The 19,269-nt window shown below is 38.5% G+C and overlaps 1 protein-coding gene and 1 long non-coding RNA gene across 2 annotated transcripts in view; one reads left to right on the plus strand and one right to left on the minus strand.

The window, feature by feature from the left end:
• The window catches only part of LOC119792377 (putative helicase mov-10-B.1), a 77,722-nt gene extending 64,031 nt beyond the window's left edge, over positions 1-13,691 (minus strand). Inside the window, exons 1-2 of the mRNA XM_038298989.1 lie at positions 13,566-13,691; positions 12,106-13,491 (exon numbers count right to left, since the gene is read on the minus strand). Coding sequence (XP_038154917.1) covers positions 12,106-13,491; positions 13,566-13,589 — 1,410 coding nt within the window. The 5' untranslated portion in view covers positions 13,590-13,691. The remainder of the gene's footprint in view (positions 1-12,105; positions 13,492-13,565) is intronic.
• Positions 13,692-17,333: 3,642 nt separating this feature from the next.
• Positions 17,334-18,397, plus strand: LOC119792357. The gene is made up of 3 exons (XR_005281983.1): positions 17,334-17,700; positions 17,937-17,975; positions 18,067-18,397. It is a non-coding gene; the product is annotated as an uncharacterized LOC119792357 (long non-coding RNA).
• Positions 18,398-19,269: the final 872 nt, after the last annotated feature.

The following is a 19,269-nucleotide window of genomic DNA, read 5'->3' on the forward strand; positions in this document are numbered from 1 at the left end:
ATTCGTGCCTCAAAAGGGTGATACAGTTAAATTACTGCCAAGGAGTAAACTGTGTTGCTCAGTGCTTGAAAGGTATCTTGGGTTAACAGGTTAAAACAATGTATTTTAAGCACACAATGTTAAGAGAAAAAGAAAGGGAAAAATCGTTTTGACCTAAACATAAAATCTGAAGGATGACATTTGGAACTGCATAAAAGACTTCAGCAAATGGAGAAAAAATTTAAGCAATTAAGAACAGAAAAAAAATAAAGTGCATTCATGCTTTTATCTCCTATTTGCATGTATTTTATAAGTTTCGTGGTATGTAAAAAATATTGGTCAAAAATTATAAATAGGATAATTAAATTCATTGGTGACAACAATACTGTGACTCATTGATACTACTATGAGTTATTCATACTACAGTGCAATTCAATGATAATACATAAATAAAATATGCATGACACAGGACAAGTGATAAAAGAACATCTGAATGGACTTGATCCCTGAGGACGATGAGACATGATATATCTGGAGCAAAATTCAGACAACAGAAATAGGGAGATGGAGGGGACTGCTTGTAAAGCACTTGGTTGGTATCACTGAACAGTTCAGCAACAAAAAAGAAAAATCAGGATCTCAACTACTCTCTGGCACCATTCCCTGATTCTGTGACCTCATATCACTTTTACTTGCTCCTCCCAATGCCCTCTCTCTCAAACATCCACCAGATGTCAGAGTTATTAGGAGTTGGATTCCATGTGCTTAATCATGAAGGCTGGTCTTGTTTTTTATGTCACTTTGAAAAATGACACAAAGAAAACACAGACTTTAGTTTATTCTAGATGATTAATTCTGCCATTGGTGCTTATGTTACAGGCTCAGGACACACTGACAGACTGGCTCCCTGCAGGCACTGGTAAATACAGTATTTCTAATGTTCATTTGATCATGTGTTCCAGTTTTCAATATGATTTACAGTGTGAAAAAAATGTTTTCTTAGAGGTACCTACAGCAGATGTAGAGGCAAATATTTTACTCATAAACTGACGGTGCTGTGCTCTTCCAAAAAGATCAAAATGGAAGCTCTCTGAATGCTTGTAGGGTCACAATGATTAGTCTCTATAACCGATTAAGTCCACAATAATTGTCTATCAGCTTAATTTTTGTTTTTTATATATTTCTCTGAGTTTATCCTCCTGTTGTATTCGAAACAGCTTTGTGTGCTGTGTTCCCTTCCTGCAATCATTATCAGTAGACTGTGTGAGATGGAGGAGGTGTCTGAGGAGAGGGAGGTCTGGGAGTCTCTGCTGAGACTGCTGTAACTGCTGCCCTGAAACCCAGTCCAAACAAATGAGTATGAGAATGAGTATCTCATCACTACTTAAGTAGTGCACTTCTGGTTGGTTGAATTTTGTAACCTTGTTCTTTTGTGACGTGCAATGGCAATGAAGTTTAATCCTAGTTTAATCTGTAAAGGCATTTTTAACACTGCCAGTTGTTTTATAATATCTTGCTGTGCTCTATTTTACATTTTGTTAAAAAATAATAAGCAGAGTTTTCTTTAGCGCTTCACTGAATAAACCTAAAAAGGAGTGACCATGGGGAATATTGTTTTCTAAGGAGATTCTGCACAGTTAGGAATGAGCATGAATTCATAACTGTTTTGTCTTTATTGGTACCCTCACAAAAAGAACAGAAGAGTTTGCAAATGTGGTAAAAAGGGGAGAAGAAAATTCACCAAAGTTGAAAAAAATTCCCAACCACTTTAAAAAGCAACACCCAATAATTGTAATACCAATAAAATGTATAGAAAATTTTTTGGGGTGAAGTCTTTAAAAATCCATTTCATTTCTCCTGACCAGAGAGGAAGAAAGATGCAGGCTATATTGTATGCATGCCAAATTGTGATACCTTATATGTGTAAAAACACATATTAGGTATTACAATATGGCATGGTACAAAACCATAGTTGGTAAACAAACTCTGTTATCCACTGTCCCATTCCTGATAGCTACATGTCACCTCTCTCTGAAAAGAGGTATATATTTTCAAATATATATTTGATCTGACATGTGTCTGAAGAAAATAAACAATTTTTTTCACACATCAACATGGATAAAATACATATTACAGTTACTATTAAGGTTATTAGCATTTCAAAGAACTGTATGAAGGAGAAGCTGGTTGTTTTTCTATTGGACAGACTTTTCAACCACATTATTTCATGTATTAGATGCACATGTATGAATGCATTATTAAATGCATAGTGTTGTCTGGTACGAGGTCATGTTTTAATTGCGTGGGATTTCAGCTGTTTCATCCACGATCAATTACCGGATGACAACACCGTTCTGTATGAAAAAATTATTTGGTGTTTGTATTGGCAGTGTAACCACTTTGAATTAGAAGCTATTATTAATCATATATTGCTATGGTAAAATCAGATGTAGAGAAAATCAAGCACAGCAAGTGGCTCTATTTTATCCTGTTGAGCTTTTAACCACTTTTATGGAAGAAGCTGGATTTAGAAAGGATTTTGCAGATTTAGAGCCTAAGTTCTCAGTAACAAACCCACAATAGGAATGCTGGTCAAATTTAATATTATAAAAGTTGTTCTTATACCTTTAATATTTACTAAAGATAAAATAGAATCAGCTAAAAGCTATGATTGAATGTCAAAGCTAAGAAAAAATGTTTGTTTATATTTGGTTCCTATATGTCTTTGTGTTGTCAAAAAAAAAAAATAATATATTGCACATGATTTTCTGCCAGAGATCTGCAATCCCTGGCAAAAAAGTCAAAATATATTCTGGCTTGGCAACATTTGTGGAATGTCTGCCTTGCTGTAGGTGGTCCCCAAGTCTTAGTACTGGGAAGTCTTTTCTTTCCTCAGGATGGTCCATACTCTTTTCATGTGTGGTCCATAAAGGTGCCATTACCTACCGAGTGCTCCTACTGTAGAACAGGGGTGTCGCCTCTTTCCTCAATAAATTATTGAAGACTTGTCTATTCATAATATTTCCTCCCATCAGCCGGCCTGCACTTGCCTACTCCCTCTGCTACACTGTTGCTTTCTGATGCGTGCTGACCATTAAGCACGTAGTGTATTTCTACACGGATACCCCATGACTCTGTCAGAGCCTGGCAGGACTGATGAAAGGTTTTGCTATAATTTCATATTCTTAGTGGTTTATTGTTAGCTTTGATTTTAATTGTTAAGTCAAATTCAATTAATTTACGATAAATTTTATTAATGTAGAGCCAATTTCAGCACGTCATTGAAAGGTAATTAACTCTGTCAATTCATTCCAGATTACATATTTTTTCGTTTAACTCACATTGAATTGATAAAATCTGCTAAATGAATGAAATGTTATTCTTATAGTTTACATGATACATTTTCAAACGAAAGCTTCTTCCTGATATCATTTTGTGCGCAGTTTGTTTTTATTTATCTGCTCTTCTATTGCTTCATCATCATCATTGTCACTGCTTTGTAGAAACAGGAATAAAAAAAGCCGCTGATAGCTGATGGATTTAATAGGGCGTGTTCTTCTCTCTTCCCTGCATTATATCCTGCTTTTCTTGTAGTTCTGTGCAGATGGTACTTCTGTTGCCTCTGGGTCCAGACAGAGCCCGGGGACACAGTTGTATCACACAAACACCATCATATCCTTTTTCGCTTCTCTTCTTCTTATCCATATCCCACCTCAGTTAAATCCTTTTCCTTCTCTCTCCCCCTTTACACATGTTTTCCAGCTCAGGTGGTGGACTTTGAAATCCTATTCTCATAATTGCTCTATCTATATGATGCCTTGCAGCATATCAGGCCAATCCACTGAAAAGGATCATTCCTCCCAAACTGATGTATTAGGGCTGGACTGAAATTAGAAATAGGTGGATTGCGCACAATATGCTTCACATGCATGCCAGTCAGAGATACTGGGAGAGATAATTAAATGGTAAAAATGGAAAACTAAATCAATTACGCCAAGCAACAACAAACAAACAGCAATGCATAACGAACTGCTGGAGCCATTCGGTGACGTTATTTGTATGAGAAAGCATGTAACAAACTGGGAGATATACAATTTGATTCACAAGGCCATCTGGTGTAATACCAAATAACCTTGAAAACAACAAAGTCCAATTTACTCAGCAAGGGGAAATTAAAATCCAAGAGTGAAAAGGAAGCCAATAGGGGTCGACCAAACTTGTCGACACCTCAGTAATTAGAAGAGCTATAGTGTGAGAAAAACTACTTTAATCCATATTTACATAGCACATTTCAGTAACAAGAAAATAAAGGTGTGCTTGAAAAAAGAATAAGTGAGAAAACTGCAGTTAGATAAAAGTAATTTCATAGTAGATAAAGATGTCAGATATTTAAAATAGGTTAATCTGATTACCTTGCAAATTTAACTTATTAATGTTCTGGCCCAAGTTTAGTTTAAGTGAAATAAACTAACATTTCACAGAGAGTTGAAACTAAACTTCTAGTTGTACTTTGTCTCATTAGCTTGCTCACATCATCATAGAGGACAAGACGGCAGTAGTGAGTTGAAGCGTAAAATGAATTTTGAAGATTAATATTTCCTGCTACATCAGATGTGCGAAAACACCATATGCTGACAATTCATTAAAATCTTTGTTCATGAGTAATGAACAAAGTTGATGTTTTCAATCTCAAACTCTAAATGTTACTCAGCTTCAAATGTAGTGGAAAAGATGAAAAAAGTATAAAGTTTTTCATTTTATCTATTCAAGTTTTTCAAATTTAATTAGTAATAAAAATAAACGTGAACAGAATAAGTGTAGCCTACCTGTATGCATCGTCATGTGTTCAGTACAGCTACAACAATGCTTTTTGCAAAATGCTTTCATTAAACAGGCCTATGGGATTTATTTTGAGCGTTGTTTCTTGCATCATTGCATTATTATATCCCCAAATACCAAGCTAGAGTCTTCTAAGTAAAATAGTGCCTTTCAGTATGTTACAAATAAAGAAGTCTTCACAGTTATTGGCACCCAATGAAACAGATATTCAAAAATCGTCAATCTTTTTTTTTTTTAGCCTAACAGCAAGGAGAATTTATCTATATACAGTGATAAATTCAAAGTGCTGTATATGACAAAAATTGAGGTACATAAAAGTGGCATAGGGTTAACAAAAATTGTTAAAGAAAATAAATGTGACACAGACCCTTGGAGAATACCACATGTGATTATTTTTTTTATTTGTGTTCTCTGATGTAAAGTTACCTACGGACACAAAAAAGGCTCTGTTCTTCAAGAAGATTTTAAACCAGTCCACTACTCTACCAAAAATGCCATGCAAAATGTAGCACTTAGGTCCAATATTACAAGCCCTGTTGTTCCTGCACGGTTTGCATTTATACAGATGTCATTGAACAACTTGACGAGTTCAGGTCTCAGATTGGTGGTGAGCGCAGTAGCCTGATATAGACAGTACTTTGTCTACACTCTTTTTAACAGCAGCTTTATAAATATTTAGGACTGCACATGACTCTTTTGAGGACATTTTTGGAAGAAAAACATTGAGATAAGAGGAGGAAGAACTTAGCAGGTGAAATTGGGAAACTTTGTCCAGATTTAACTAGATTAATTGAAATAAGGGGGACACATCATAAAAAATAATTTATTTTGTAATGTTCCCTTCTTAAGTAAATGATGTCTATCTAATAATGATTTCAGTAAAAGGAAAATACTGACCCACCTTTACGTAGCCTCATTGTGGGTGTGTTACTTTTGCCAGGTCATAGCAGAGTTTTTGTTTTCTTTGGCAGGTAAAAAAGCAGGGAAGAGTTTTTTTTCTGAAGCCATCCTATATGACTGATAACCGCTAATAACAGCCATTTGTTGGAATGATAACATCCAAGTTGGCTATTTGCAACCTTTTTATACTTATTCTTCACCTGCTGATAGGTGATTGCTCCTGAATAGAATACATCAAACCACTACCATTTACCCAGTAAACTACTTTTCATCATAAGGTTTTTGTGGTTACAGCAGACTATGGCAAGTCGATTTGATATGTATTGGTTTGTCTGAAATTTATTTTCTAATATCTGAAAAATACATTTTCCTTTATCAAAATAACCTTTTCAAACAAAATTACATTTTTCACTTCTGAAATAAACATTCTGGAAGTCTAGAAATGTATTTCTGATCTCCATATTGTTACTGGTCAGCATTCATATTATTTTGACTATGAAGAAATGTATTTCAAATATCATGAATACATATCCAAGTAAGCTGATAAATATCAAAAACTGCACTTAAAATGTGTCAACATTTCCATGTATATAAAACTTTATTCTTTATACTACAAATTGTTTTGTTTTTTTACTCTCTGAAATTCAGTTTCTGTTGCAAAAATGTAAATTTGAAAATTGTTATTACAGTTTCATCTAGAAATGTGATTTTGATCAGGAAGAATCCTATTTTTGTGATCTACAATGGAACAACAGAGAGGAAAGTGCTTTTATTAAATGTAAAACAGAAGAATTGTTGCTCTGTCTTTTAAACATTTTCAAAAATTTTTTCATTTCTGCATTAAAATCCGTAGTTCAATGGGTGTGAAATAGACACTTCCTGTTGTATGTTGTCATGGTGACTTGTCGAACTGGGGCTGAAGGCTTTTCATACTTGTGTCGCACATGCTCAACTCTGAGTGGACCTACTCAGAGATGATCAAACATTCCAACATTAGGCTAGATCAATTTAGAGTTTAGGATTTAAATCTGAATTTCTTAATCCTGCTTTGTGAAACAGACCCCTGATTAGGAATTGTATGGTTCTAAAATAGAACTTTGGTTTTCACTGAAAGCCCTTCTCCTGTTTTACCTATATTGTACTGAGTACTGTAAACAAAATACCCACAGTCAGGATGTATACTGGTTTGTTACCTGTCTCTGTTCATCTGTTAGTCTATTTGTTTGATGTCACTGTCCATTGTTCTTTTCATTCTGTGTGTTTAGGCTAATTTCTCTATATATTTCTCATTTCTCTTCTTCACTTTCAAATCATCCTACAAATTCTATATCTTGCATGATGAAGTCAATGACATATCATGTTACACTTACAGATCATCTATAGTGACATTACATCCTGGCATTTTATGAAGAATCACATTTTCAGCTTAATAATGTTCACTGTCAGTTTAAAGTGGCATGGTTGTGTGTATAATTGTGCATAGTTTTTTCTTTTTTCTTTCCATAGTAAAGTACCTTGGACTCGCTGTTCAGGGAAAGAAATGCCAAGTCTTGGCTTGATGATAGCATCTACACGTCCTGAGGCAGGGGTCGGGATAAAATAGGCTTTACTCAGCACCAATTTAATCCTGCTAAGAGCTGCTGTCTAGCAGCATTTCCATCTCTCATGGGAAATGGCCTCAGGAGAAGGTCGATACGCCGAAGAAACGTTGACCTTATTATTAAAATGGTTACCTTTCATTAAATGGGTTGATCAGGGCAAATAACATTTTTTTTCCTCCAACTTTTATCTAAAGTACATTTGGTGATTTCAACTGCAAGGTATGGTAAATAATTGCTTATTATAGTAGCTTAGCATTTTGTAAAATGTTAGTAGTCATTGTGTACATTTAGGTGGTTAATATTAATATTTAATATTTGTAATTGCCCTTTACCAATTAGTAATTCTCTGCAAATGCAGCTCCCCATGGCCGCTGCTTCCATTTTCAAATGTGTAGCCTGGGTTATTAGTCACTTTCTGCAGCATTTGTGGATCATTTCTTTCCTCTGTGGCTCTAATTAGGTCTCATTAGGGGATCCAACCAAAAGTCTCGATGACAGTGTTAAGAAGCTGATAAGAAGCTAAATATAACTTTTGTGCTATTTAATCAATGCATTGATCTACCTTTCATAATGAACGCCTGAAATATACAGCCTCCAGGAGCCTGTACTTGGCACAACCAGTCTACTCTGCCTATGAAAATAAAATCCACATGGATTACAGGTGTTTCATTAGGAAACCCATAAATATTAATAAATTAATTTCACACGTTTTTAACCTGAGTTAGCAAACTGGCTGTCTCTTGTGTAAAATAATCGCTGATGCATGTGAGGTTCATTAAACCCCAAAGTAATCCCTACAATTTAATCCACCTGCCCGGGCAAAGCATACTAACCAAATTAGCAAAAGAGTGTTTTTTTGTGCAGCACTCTTCATTCTATCCAAACCTAAAGGAAGTGTAAATCGACCCTTTTTTTATTTCGTACCTGGAAAAAAAGTAACTATCCAATAATATACTCAAGAGTAAAAAGGTATTCGGTTAAAAATCTATTCAGGTACTGAGTAACAGATCTACTTACATGATAACATAATATCTGATTTAATATTTTCAAAGCAATGTTCAGTTACACCACATACATGCTGCAGCACTATCTCCACCTAAAAAAGGAATAGTTTCAATACTTGTGATCAAAGCACTGATGAATCATTGGAGCACTTTTACCACACCACCATTCAAAATAAAGAGCAATCAGCTGAATCTCTTCCCCCCCGCATGTGTTCCCCTGCACAACTGCTTGCAGAGAAGATGGTGGAAAAGCTTCCATGACTGGTCACAATAAAGACTATTTTTCATGGGGAGAAAACAAGAGAAGTATTCATCAGCCAAACAAAGGAGGATAAAAAGATAAGGCAGGGGCAATTAAAACAAACTAGAACTAGTACACTAAGTCAAAAAAAGTCAAGTTTGAGAAACTGCCAAACAATTATTTGTAAAAACGTAGCCAAATTAAACCAATCTGTAATTAAATTACCAACAAGATTTATTGTCTGAAAGGGATTCTTACGATTTTAGAGCACAAATTCAATTCAAGGTGTCTTATTGTCAACCGAAATGGAAAGTCATTCCATAAGAAAAATCACTTTTTTTAATTATTTATTAGAATGTTCACACCAATGATATGGGTATCTATCATAATTCCTTTTCTTTTTTTGTTTTAAATAGCTTTGGGCCCTAGGCAAACATTTAAAACATCGAACAGGTTTGCGTAAAGGTTAGATGGAAATATAAACTACGGTATGTACTATGTAGATGTAGAAAACAACATTTAGACAAAGAGCTCTGTAAAATGTAGAAGAGTAGTAGAATTAGTATTGCTACAAAATCTGTAGAGCTCTTTAAAATAGTCAATTTGGGTTAGAAGATGCTAGTTTCTAAATTTGGCTTTTTAAACCACTTGTGAACCTGGAATAAATTAACCTCTAGTAAATACTAGCAAAATTTATTTATACATAGTATTGGTAAATATTATTCATAAACCAAACAACAAGAATGTCTTTACATAAATAATCTGTTAACTCTAGATAAGCAATTTAGCACTGGTGCTTAGCAGATCACTGATAAAAAAAAAATTACCACAAAAATCTAAACTTTATAAAGGCAGACCTTTTTCTAGACAAATAATCTTTCTTTTTTTTTTTTTGCTTCTTCTTTCTATTCTGTGTTACCTGAAGATAAGAATATGGGCTTCTGTGTGGAAGTGAATCTCTAAGTACCTGGAACCAAGCAACTGTAGTTGTTTGTGAGAGTGCACTTGAAGAGGCGCCCCCCCAGAGCACCGAGTCCAGAGCTGGGAGACCTGAAGCCCCAGACGCCCAAAGGGACCCCAAGAGCAAAGGCGCCCAGGAGGGGCCAACCAAGGAAATCCGACCCCCCACTAAGGGAGGAGGAGAGACGACCCCAAGCAAATCCCCCAGCCACCGCAATGCTCCACCGGCAGCCAGCCACCCCGAAGTGAATCCGGCCATGGGCCCCAGGGATCCGAGGCCCCAGGGGCAGGTGTAATCAAAACTGGGAGTACCAAAAAGGGGGTGTCCGGCACAGTCCAACCCCCTTCCAGAAGACAGGCAGTTCCAGCGCCCCCCCCTATCGACAACCCAGAACCCTCAATGTCTAAATGGTGAGAGGTGGTGGGGGGAGCCAACCAAGGTGAGGGCCACGAAATAACTGAATATAACAGTTATTCACAACATTATTATGCCGTCCAACTGGATGGACATTGAACATAAATTCACAACACTCCTTTTCCCGCTGGCCCTCTTGTGTTCCTTGTTTCTTCTTCTCAGCAGTCCTTAGCTCCAAGTTTTTGAATGTCATTTGTGATACAAATCTTCACCTTCTACAATTGCTGCCTGCTCCGCTCTGAATTTGGGTCCTCTCAACAAGCACTAGGTGTAATAAATAAGTTATCTGGGCTATGTGCTCGGATAGACAGCCAACAGTCAGCTGCTTGACAGATGTACTTTTCAAAGCCTGCCAATTATATTTTTCCAAAGGGCATTACCGAGGATAGAGATTTGTTTACCTTATTTAGTCTCAATTCCATGGAAAGTATTTCTAAATAGCCAAAGTTGTCGACCTTTCAAAGAAGCAAAATGTAAAGGGGGCTTCTCTAAGCAAGTTAACAGGCAATTATTAGACACGGATGTGAAAGGGGAAATGCTATGCTGAGTGGTATATACAGCTAGAGAAATCCCTGGTACTTGGTCTAATACTTTATTAAAATGATTTGAAACTGTAGGGATAGTATAATGTGAATTTGATTGTCATTTTGAGAAAAGCCTTTATAAAACAATCGTATATCATGATACTGGTTAAAACACTGCTTAAAGTAGCATAATGGATTTTTTTAAAAACCTCCTTTTCCTAATGAACACATGAACTTTATACATGTCACATGATTTATGTGTCTTATCTCATGCAATGTTAAACCTAACAGGAAACGTGCATTTTCAGTAGATCTGTTACGTGTGACACAGAAGGTTGCAGATTTCACCTGTGAGAGTTGGAGGATTTATATTTATCCCTTCAAAGACATCTCTCTAATGACAATATAATCCCCTTAGAGGGAGCATTAACTATGATCAAGGAAAAAGGGTTGGCATGCAAATTTCCCTGTGTTATGCCACTGCTGAGTGCATCTGATCAGAAACTATAACTACCTGAGCTCATGTTTTTACCACTAGTTTTTTGTTTTTTTACAAAAAAAGAGAAGAGGAAAATACTAACACATTTAAAGACATATTTTTTTTAGAGAATGAGAGAGAGATCCAGGAGGTATTATTAGAAATATTTAGTCTCCAAAGAAGACAAATTAACAGAAAAATCTATTCAGCATTTGTGGTATTTGTCTTACTAGATGTTTTGAGATCTTTACGGCAGTTTGTAGGCTATGTGTGTATTTGTTCAACAGTAAAAATCAGTTTGGACCAATTAACACATTCTGTTTTGTAAAAAAATGTTTGTTTCTATGTGAGTCTCTTTGGCTTAATATAACGATTAATTCTAATATTCTTCATTTAAAGAGCCAGAGGTCTTTTTTGATGGAAAGGTTTGTATGTCTAATGATGGAAAACACAAATTGGACACAAAAAGTAACGAAGTGAAGGGAATATAAATATTGAGAATCCAGGTATGCATATTTACAAAGTACTAACAACAATAAAACCTACAAAGATATCAGCATTTAACTAAATATCTAATAGACTGTCAATAAAACCTCGACTCTCTGAATGTAAGTGCTGTTTAATCCATTATATTGATTAACACTGACTCACTACAAGATTGGTTACATTGCTGCCTCTTGAGTAAGAGTTTAGAGAAGCTCTCAGTCAGTCTCTATCTAAAAGTAAGAAGAATTTTTCTCTGTTGTTAAGTAGTGTTTAAAGTTTAGTTTTAAATGTTTGCTTTGATAATGCGTTGCTATACATTGGTGAGTCTGTGAAACTTACAGGTACAATGAAAGACAAAGATTACATTTGTACGTTGGTACCTTTTACACTGAGGGGAGAAGGTGAAGGCAAGCTATTGATCTCCTGTGCTCATCGCCAGAGTATTTAATCGTATTTTTGAAATGACATGAATGTGAATGACATGGTCTGGTTAAAGCGCTCCGTCAACCCATCTGTTTGGGGATGGTATGGGGTGGTCCTCACACTCCTTATCCCCAATAATTTATACACCTGTTTCAGTAAAACAGACATGAAATTAGACCCTTGATCTGTGAGAATTTCACGAGGAAACCCCACTCTTGAAAAGAACTGTATCAGAGAGAAGGCTACAGCTTTTGCCTTCATTGTCTTCAGTGGAAAGACTTCAGGGTATCTGGTTGCGTAATCTGTGATCACCAACATATACCGATAGCCTGAACGGCTCTTTTCCAGGGGGCCGACAATGTCCATTCCGAGACGTTCAAATGGCGTGCCTATCACAGGCAGGGGCTGAAGTGGAACTTTAGAGGGGCCTTTAATTGAAGTTTTTTGACACTGGGGGCAGCTCTTACAGAATTTTGCAACATCTGAATGCAGGCCAGGCCAGTGAAAGTGACGTTTAATACGACTAGTGGTCTTGCATTTCCCTAGGTGGCCAGCCCAGGGAATTGAATGGCCCAGATTTAGTACAACCTCTCGGGCCTCTTGAGGGACCACTAGGCGTTTAGCCTGACCGCACTGATGGTAAAGTATGCCGTTCTGTAAAAAATACCCCTCTTTGCTGTTGCAAAGCTCACCCTCAGGATTCCTCTGCTTAGCTTGTAACAAAGTGATTGACAATGTTGGGTCATTCTGCTGCATTTGAATGATGTTTGTGGGCATCTGAAATCCCAATGGTACATCAGGGGTAGCATCTGCAGGCACCTTTATAACAGTACCTCTGAACTTCTCCTGCTTTCTTTGACTCCTTGATTTCTTAGATCTCCCGGGTTCAGATTCTAAGTCAGCATCAAAGAAAGGTAAGGTACTCAAACTTGGAAGGTGCTCATTAATTTCTTTAGCTTTAGCCCTTGTAATAGCCAAATTACAGTCCTTTGATTGTTTTAACAGATCATAGAGCACTGGCAGGTCTTCTCCCAAAACTACAGGGAATGGCAAGTTATCAGCCACACCTACATTCAGTAGATATGCTTGTCCTTCTACTTCAATAAAAATGTCAGCAGTAGGGTAAGACCTCTCTTCACCATGCACACAACAGATTGAGATGGTCCCATAAGGACATATACCACTTGGTACAAACTGTCTGTGAACCAAAGTCTGATTACTGCCAGTATCTATCAATGCTTTAAGTCTTCTTCCATTGATTATTACTGTGGTAGTTTTCATTAAAGATTGCCTCTCTTGTTTTATATCTGGGCTTTTGCATGGCACAAAGCACATCTGGGTCAGTTTTAAAGGATTTTGTGGGCACATGGGTTTAATGTGTCCTTCCATCCCACAAAGATAACAAACAGGGATTTTTCTAACAAGTTTATTAGGAGCATTGGCAGGCTGCTCAGTTCTTGAGATTTTACTCACACCTGTTGCTGAACCCTGGTGGTGCCGAGATGGTGCTGGCTTGCCGGTGTTCTTCTCTTTAAATGAGGCAATACTCCATGGCTGGCCCTTCCCACGAGCAGCCACAAACACATCTGCAAGGCTGGAGGCTTCTGCAGCTGATTTTGGATCATGCTCTTTTATCCACACCTGGAGCTCAGGGGACAACATTCTGAGATATTGTTCCAAAATTAACATTTCACCAACTTCTTCCACTGTTTTACCTCTGGGTAGAATCCATTTTCCATACAGTTCTTTCAGCCTCACATAAAGTTCTTTAGGGCTCTCATCAGGATGAACATACAGGGAACGAAACCTTTGTCTATAGGTTTCAGGATTCACATCATACTTATTTAAAATTGCTGTTTTCACATTTTCATAATCCTGTGTCTCATCAACATCCATATGAACATAGGCACTCCTTGCCTTACCAGTCAGTAGAGGAATGAGGCGGAAGACCCAGTCTGCTTTTGGCCATCTACAGGCAGCGGCAATTCTCTCAAATGTAACAAGGAAATGTTCAATATCATCTTCATTTGTCAATTTCTGTAACTTTGGCTCAAGAGAGAATTGTGACTGACCTGGAGATATTCGGATTGTTGCATTCCTGACTTCATCGTCATCCTCTTGGGGTTCTGCATCACTTGAAGAGGGCTCAGGGAGTGGAGACGTGCGGGCCTGCACTTCCATTTGTAGAAGCTGAAACTGATGTTGTAAGGCTTTAAAACGATGTTCCTGTTTTTCACGCTCTTTGGTTAACTTTTCCTCCCGTGCCTCCTGCTGAACCATGAATGCCTGCAAGATCCCAGTCAGGTCCTTCAGTGTTGGTTCTCTGACATCTTCACCCCCAGTGTCTGCTGCCATTGTAGAAGCTCCAGCCTCCATTTCCTCTTCTCCACCACATGGTTCCTCTGCTGGTTGGGTCTCCAATTTCTGTTTCCTGGCTCCACGGTGCATCTTCAGACAGGGAAAATCACCATGAGTCAAAGAAAGAAAGAAAAAAATTTTGAGAAGAAAAAAATATATAACTGTCAAAAATATTCAAATCCACCCAAAAACTGTGTCCTCAACTGGCAGATCCCACTTCTGACACCATGTGTGAAGGACCGAGCCAGCCAAGCATGAGGACACAGTGGTGAATGTCAAAAAACTGGGTTTTATTTCCCCAAAGTAGCAATAATCCAAACAAAAAATTCAGGGCCCTTAAAAGAGGTCAAATGAAGAAATTAACTAAGGGCAAAAAAGTTTTAAGTTCAAACATATGAAACCTCAAACTAACTGAACAAACAAAAAACTGACCTGACACACAGTAAACAAAGGGGACTTAAATACTGGCTGATCAGGCCAGACTGGCACACTGAGGAAGAGGTAGGGAGAACATTTACAACAAATTAACAAAAAATAACTAAACAGTTAGCTTAAGGATTAAACTTACATAACAATCAATATACAAATTAACAAAATGAGCAAATCACAAAAGTAAGAAGAAGAAATTATGCAACATATTTTAAAATGTGGAGTCCATGGTCTTCCCCCATAGTGGAACTCTAGATGGTACCACCCAATCAGTCCATGATGTCAGCCACATTCCCCCAGTTGATTGCACTCCCACAGCACCAGAAAAGAAAGCAGAAAATATATTAAGCATTTGACAAAATTAAACAAAAGTTAACCAAATGTGCGCGCTACAATTGGAATTAATGTCTTCAAAATTGTCAAAAACAAACCAATATATTTATGCTACTCTGATTTAAAAAAAACTTATGAAAAAGTGGTGTTGTGTGGGGTTACTGACCATGTGACCATCACACACCCCCCCCCTCTTCGAAGCTGTCACTTTTTCTTTCCCAGGGATGTGCTGGACTTCAAAGTGATATGGCTGTAAAGCCAAGTACCACCAGGTTATCCTTCCATTTGTGTCCTTCATGCGGTTTAGCCATTGAAGTGCCTTGTGGTCGGTCTGCAAAATAAACTTCCTTCCAAGAAGGTAGTACTTGCAGGAATCAAGTGCCCATTTGATAGCCAAAGCTTCCTTCTCCACTGTGGCATAGCGCTCTTCCCGGGGTAGCAGTTTACGACTGATGTAAGCTATAGGATGCTGGTCCCCTGGTGATCCCTGTAGAAGTACTGCCCCAACACCCCTTTCAGAAGCATCTGTTTGCAGTACAAAATCCTTTTCAAAATCAGGACTATGAAGAACTGGATTCTCACTCAGAGATTGCTGGATGTCTTGAAAAGCAGCAACCGCTTTTGGATTCCACTGAACTTGATTTGGGCACCGTGAACTCGTCAAATCCGTCAAGGCAGCCGCTCTAGCTGAGAAGTTTGCAATAAAGCGATTGTAGAAGCCGGCCATCCCAAGGAAGGATCTGAGCTGCTTTTTGGTCTGTGGAAGAGGAGCAGATGCAATAACTCTGACTTTATCCACTTGTGACTTTATAACCCCACCTCCAACTGTGAAACCAAGGTACTGCGTCTCCATTTTGGCCAGGGAACACTTTGCTGGGTTGACTGTGAGACCAGCCATCTTCAGTCTGTCCAGAACTGTCCTCAGATGTTTCAGGTGTTCTTCCCAGGTTCCACTGTAAATGACAATGTCATCAAGATAAGCACTGGCATAATCAGCTAGACCATACAGTACCTGGTCCATCAGTCTTTGGAAAGTGGCAGGTGCTCCATGAAGACCAAACGGCAGAACTGTGAACTCAAACAGCCCCCAGGATGTGCGGAAAGCTGTTAACTCCCTTGAACCTTCACTGAGAACAACCTGCCAATAGCCCTTAGAAAGGTCAATAGTGGATAAATATTTAGCTTTCCCCAGACGCTCTATAAGTATGAATCAAACTTTGAAACAGAGTTCAGATACCTGAAGTCAATACAGAACCTTATGGTGCCATCCTTTTTGGGAACCAACACAACTGGATTGCACCATTCACTTTTTGAGGGCTGAATGATTCCCAGGGACAACATGAGGTCCACTTCTTTCTTCAAAGCTCCCAAGAGACGTTCAGGTACCCTGTAACTCATACGTCTAACTGACACATTTTCTTTCAGCACAATATTATGTTCAACCAAATTTGTGCGGCCTGGATATTCTTTGAAAACATCTGAGGTAATAACAGTTTTTACCTCATGGCGTTGATCATCTGTCAGATGGCCCAGATCCACAATGGAGGCAGACTGAGATGGCAAGTATTGCTCCGTTTCTTCATCTTCTCCAACATGCTGGATGAACAGGACATCTGTTCCTTTTTCAGTCCGTGGGACCCACTCTTTAAGCAGATTTACATGCAGAACTCTGCTAGATCGCTGGAGCCCTGGGGTGGCAACTCGGTAGGTTGTAGGGCCTAATTTCTTCTGCACCTCAAAGGGACCTTGCCACTTTGCTAGTAGCTTACTATCATTTGTAGGCAACATTATCAGAACCTTTTGACCTGGTTGAAAAATTCTCTCTCTTGTTGAACGATCATACCAGGCCTTTTGGAACCTCTGTGCAACTTCCAAATGGTTCTTAGCCAATTTGCTCATTTTTTCCAGTTTCTCCCTCATCTGTAGAACATAGGAAACAACATTAACCGGCTCCTTCCCCATCTGGGTCCCTTCCCACATTTCCTTTAATAGGGTAAGAGGGCCCCTGACCTCATGACCATATAGGAGTTCAAAAGGAGAGAACCCAGTGGAGGCCTGGGGAACTTCCCTATATGCAAAAAGGAGGTAAGGCAACCACTGATCCCAGTCAGAGCCCGTTTCATCCACAAACTTACGGAGCATCTGCTTCAGGGTCTGGTTAAAGCGCTCCGTCAACCCATCTGTTTGGGGATGGTATGGGGTGGTCCTCACACTCCTTATCCCCAATAATTTATACACCTGTTTCAGTAAAACAGACATGAAATTAGACCCTTGATCTGTGAGAATTTCACGAGGAAACCCCACTCTTGAAAAGAACTGTATCAGAGAGAAGGCTACAGCTTTTGCCCTCATTGTCTTCAGTGGAAAGACTTCAGGGTATCTGGTTGCGTAATCTGTGATCACCAACATATACCGATAGCCTGAACGGCTCTTTTCCAGGGGGCCGACAATGTCCATTCCGAGACGTTCAAATGGCGTGCCTATCACAGGCAGGGGCTGAAGTGGAACTTTAGAGGGGCCTTTAATTGAAGTTTTTTGACACTGGGGGCAGCTCTTACAGAATTTTGCAACATCTGAATGCAGGCCAGGCCAGTGAAAGTGACGTTTAATACGACTAGTGGTCTTGCATTTCCCTAGGTGGCCAGCCCAGGGAATTGAATGGCCCAGATTTAGTACAACCTCTCGGGCCTCTTGAGGGACCACTAGGCGTTTAGCCTGACCGCACTGATGGTAAAGTATGCCGTTCTGTAAAAAATACCCCTCTTTGCTGTTGTAAAGCTCACCCTCAGAATTCCTCTGCTTAGCTTGTAACAAAGTGATTGACAATGTTGGGTCATTCTGCTGCATTTGAATGATGTTTGTGGGCATCTGAAATCCCAATGGTACATCAGGGGTAGCATCTGCAGGCACCTTTATAACAGTACCTCTGAACTTCTCCTGCTTTCTTTGACTCCTTGATTTCTTAGATCTCCCGGGTTCAGATTCTAAGTCAGCATCAAAGAAAGGTAAGGTACTCAAACTTGGAAGGTGCTCATTAATTTCTTTAGCTTTAGCCCTTGTAATAGCCAAATTACAGTCCTTTGATTGTTTTAACAGATCATAGAGCACTGGCAGGTCTTCTCCCAAAACTACAGGGAATGGCAAGTTATCAGCCACACCTACATTCAGTAGATATGCTTGTCCTTCTACTTCAATAAAAATGTCAGCAGTAGGGTAAGACCTCTCTTCACCATGCACACAACAGATTGAGATGGTCCCATAAGGACATATACCACTTGGTACAAACTGTCTGTGAACCAAAGTCTGATTACTGCCAGTATCTATCAATGCTTTAAGTCTTCTTCCATTGATTATTACTGTGGTAGTTTTCATTAAAGATTGCCTCTCTTGTTTTATATCTGGGCTTTTGCATGGCACAAAGCACATCTGGGTCAGTTATAAAGGATTTTGTGGGCACATGGGTTTAATGTGTCCTTCCATCCCACTTCTGACACCATGTGTGAAGGACCGAGCCAGCCAAGCATGAGGACACAGTGGTGAATGTCAAAAAACTGGGTTTTATTTCCCCAAAGTAGCAATAATCCAAACAAAAAATTCAGGGCCCTTAAAAGAGGTCAAATGAAGAAATTAACTAAGGGCAAAAAAGTTTTAAGTTCAAACATATGAAACCTCAAACTAACTGAACAAACAAAAAACTGACCTGACACACAGCAAACAAAGGGGACTTAAATACTGGCTGATCAGACCAGACTGGCACACTGAGGAAGAGGTAGGGAGAACATCTACAACAAATTAACAAAAAATAACTAAACAGTTAGCTTAAGGATTAAACTTACATAACAATCAATATACAAATTAACAAAATGAGCAAATCACAAAAGTAAGAAGAAGAAATTATGCAACATATTTTAAAATGTGGAGTCCATGGTCTTCCCCCATAGTGGAACTCTAGATGGTACCACCCAATCAGTCCATGATGTCAGCCACATTCCCCCAGTTGATTGCACTCCCACAGCACCAGAAAAGAAAGCAGAAAATATATTAAGCATTTGACAAAATTAAACAAAAGTTAACCAAATGTGCGCGCTACAATTGGAACTAATGTCTTCAAAATTGTCAAAAACAAACCAATATATTTATGCTACTCTGATTTAAAAAAAAACTTATGAAAAAGTGGTGTTGTGTGGGGTTACTGACCATGTGACCATCACACACCCCCCCTTCGAAACTGTCACTAGGACAGCGAGAGAGAAAGTCAGCCGTCACATTTTCTTTCCCAGGGATGTGCTGGACTTCAAA

The sequence above is a fragment of the Cyprinodon tularosa genome, unplaced genomic scaffold, assembly GCF_016077235.1.
Source record: "Cyprinodon tularosa strain WSP-4 unplaced genomic scaffold, ASM1607723v1 ctg418, whole genome shotgun sequence".
In the NCBI taxonomy this organism is placed as follows: domain Eukaryota; kingdom Metazoa; phylum Chordata; class Actinopteri; order Cyprinodontiformes; family Cyprinodontidae; genus Cyprinodon; species Cyprinodon tularosa.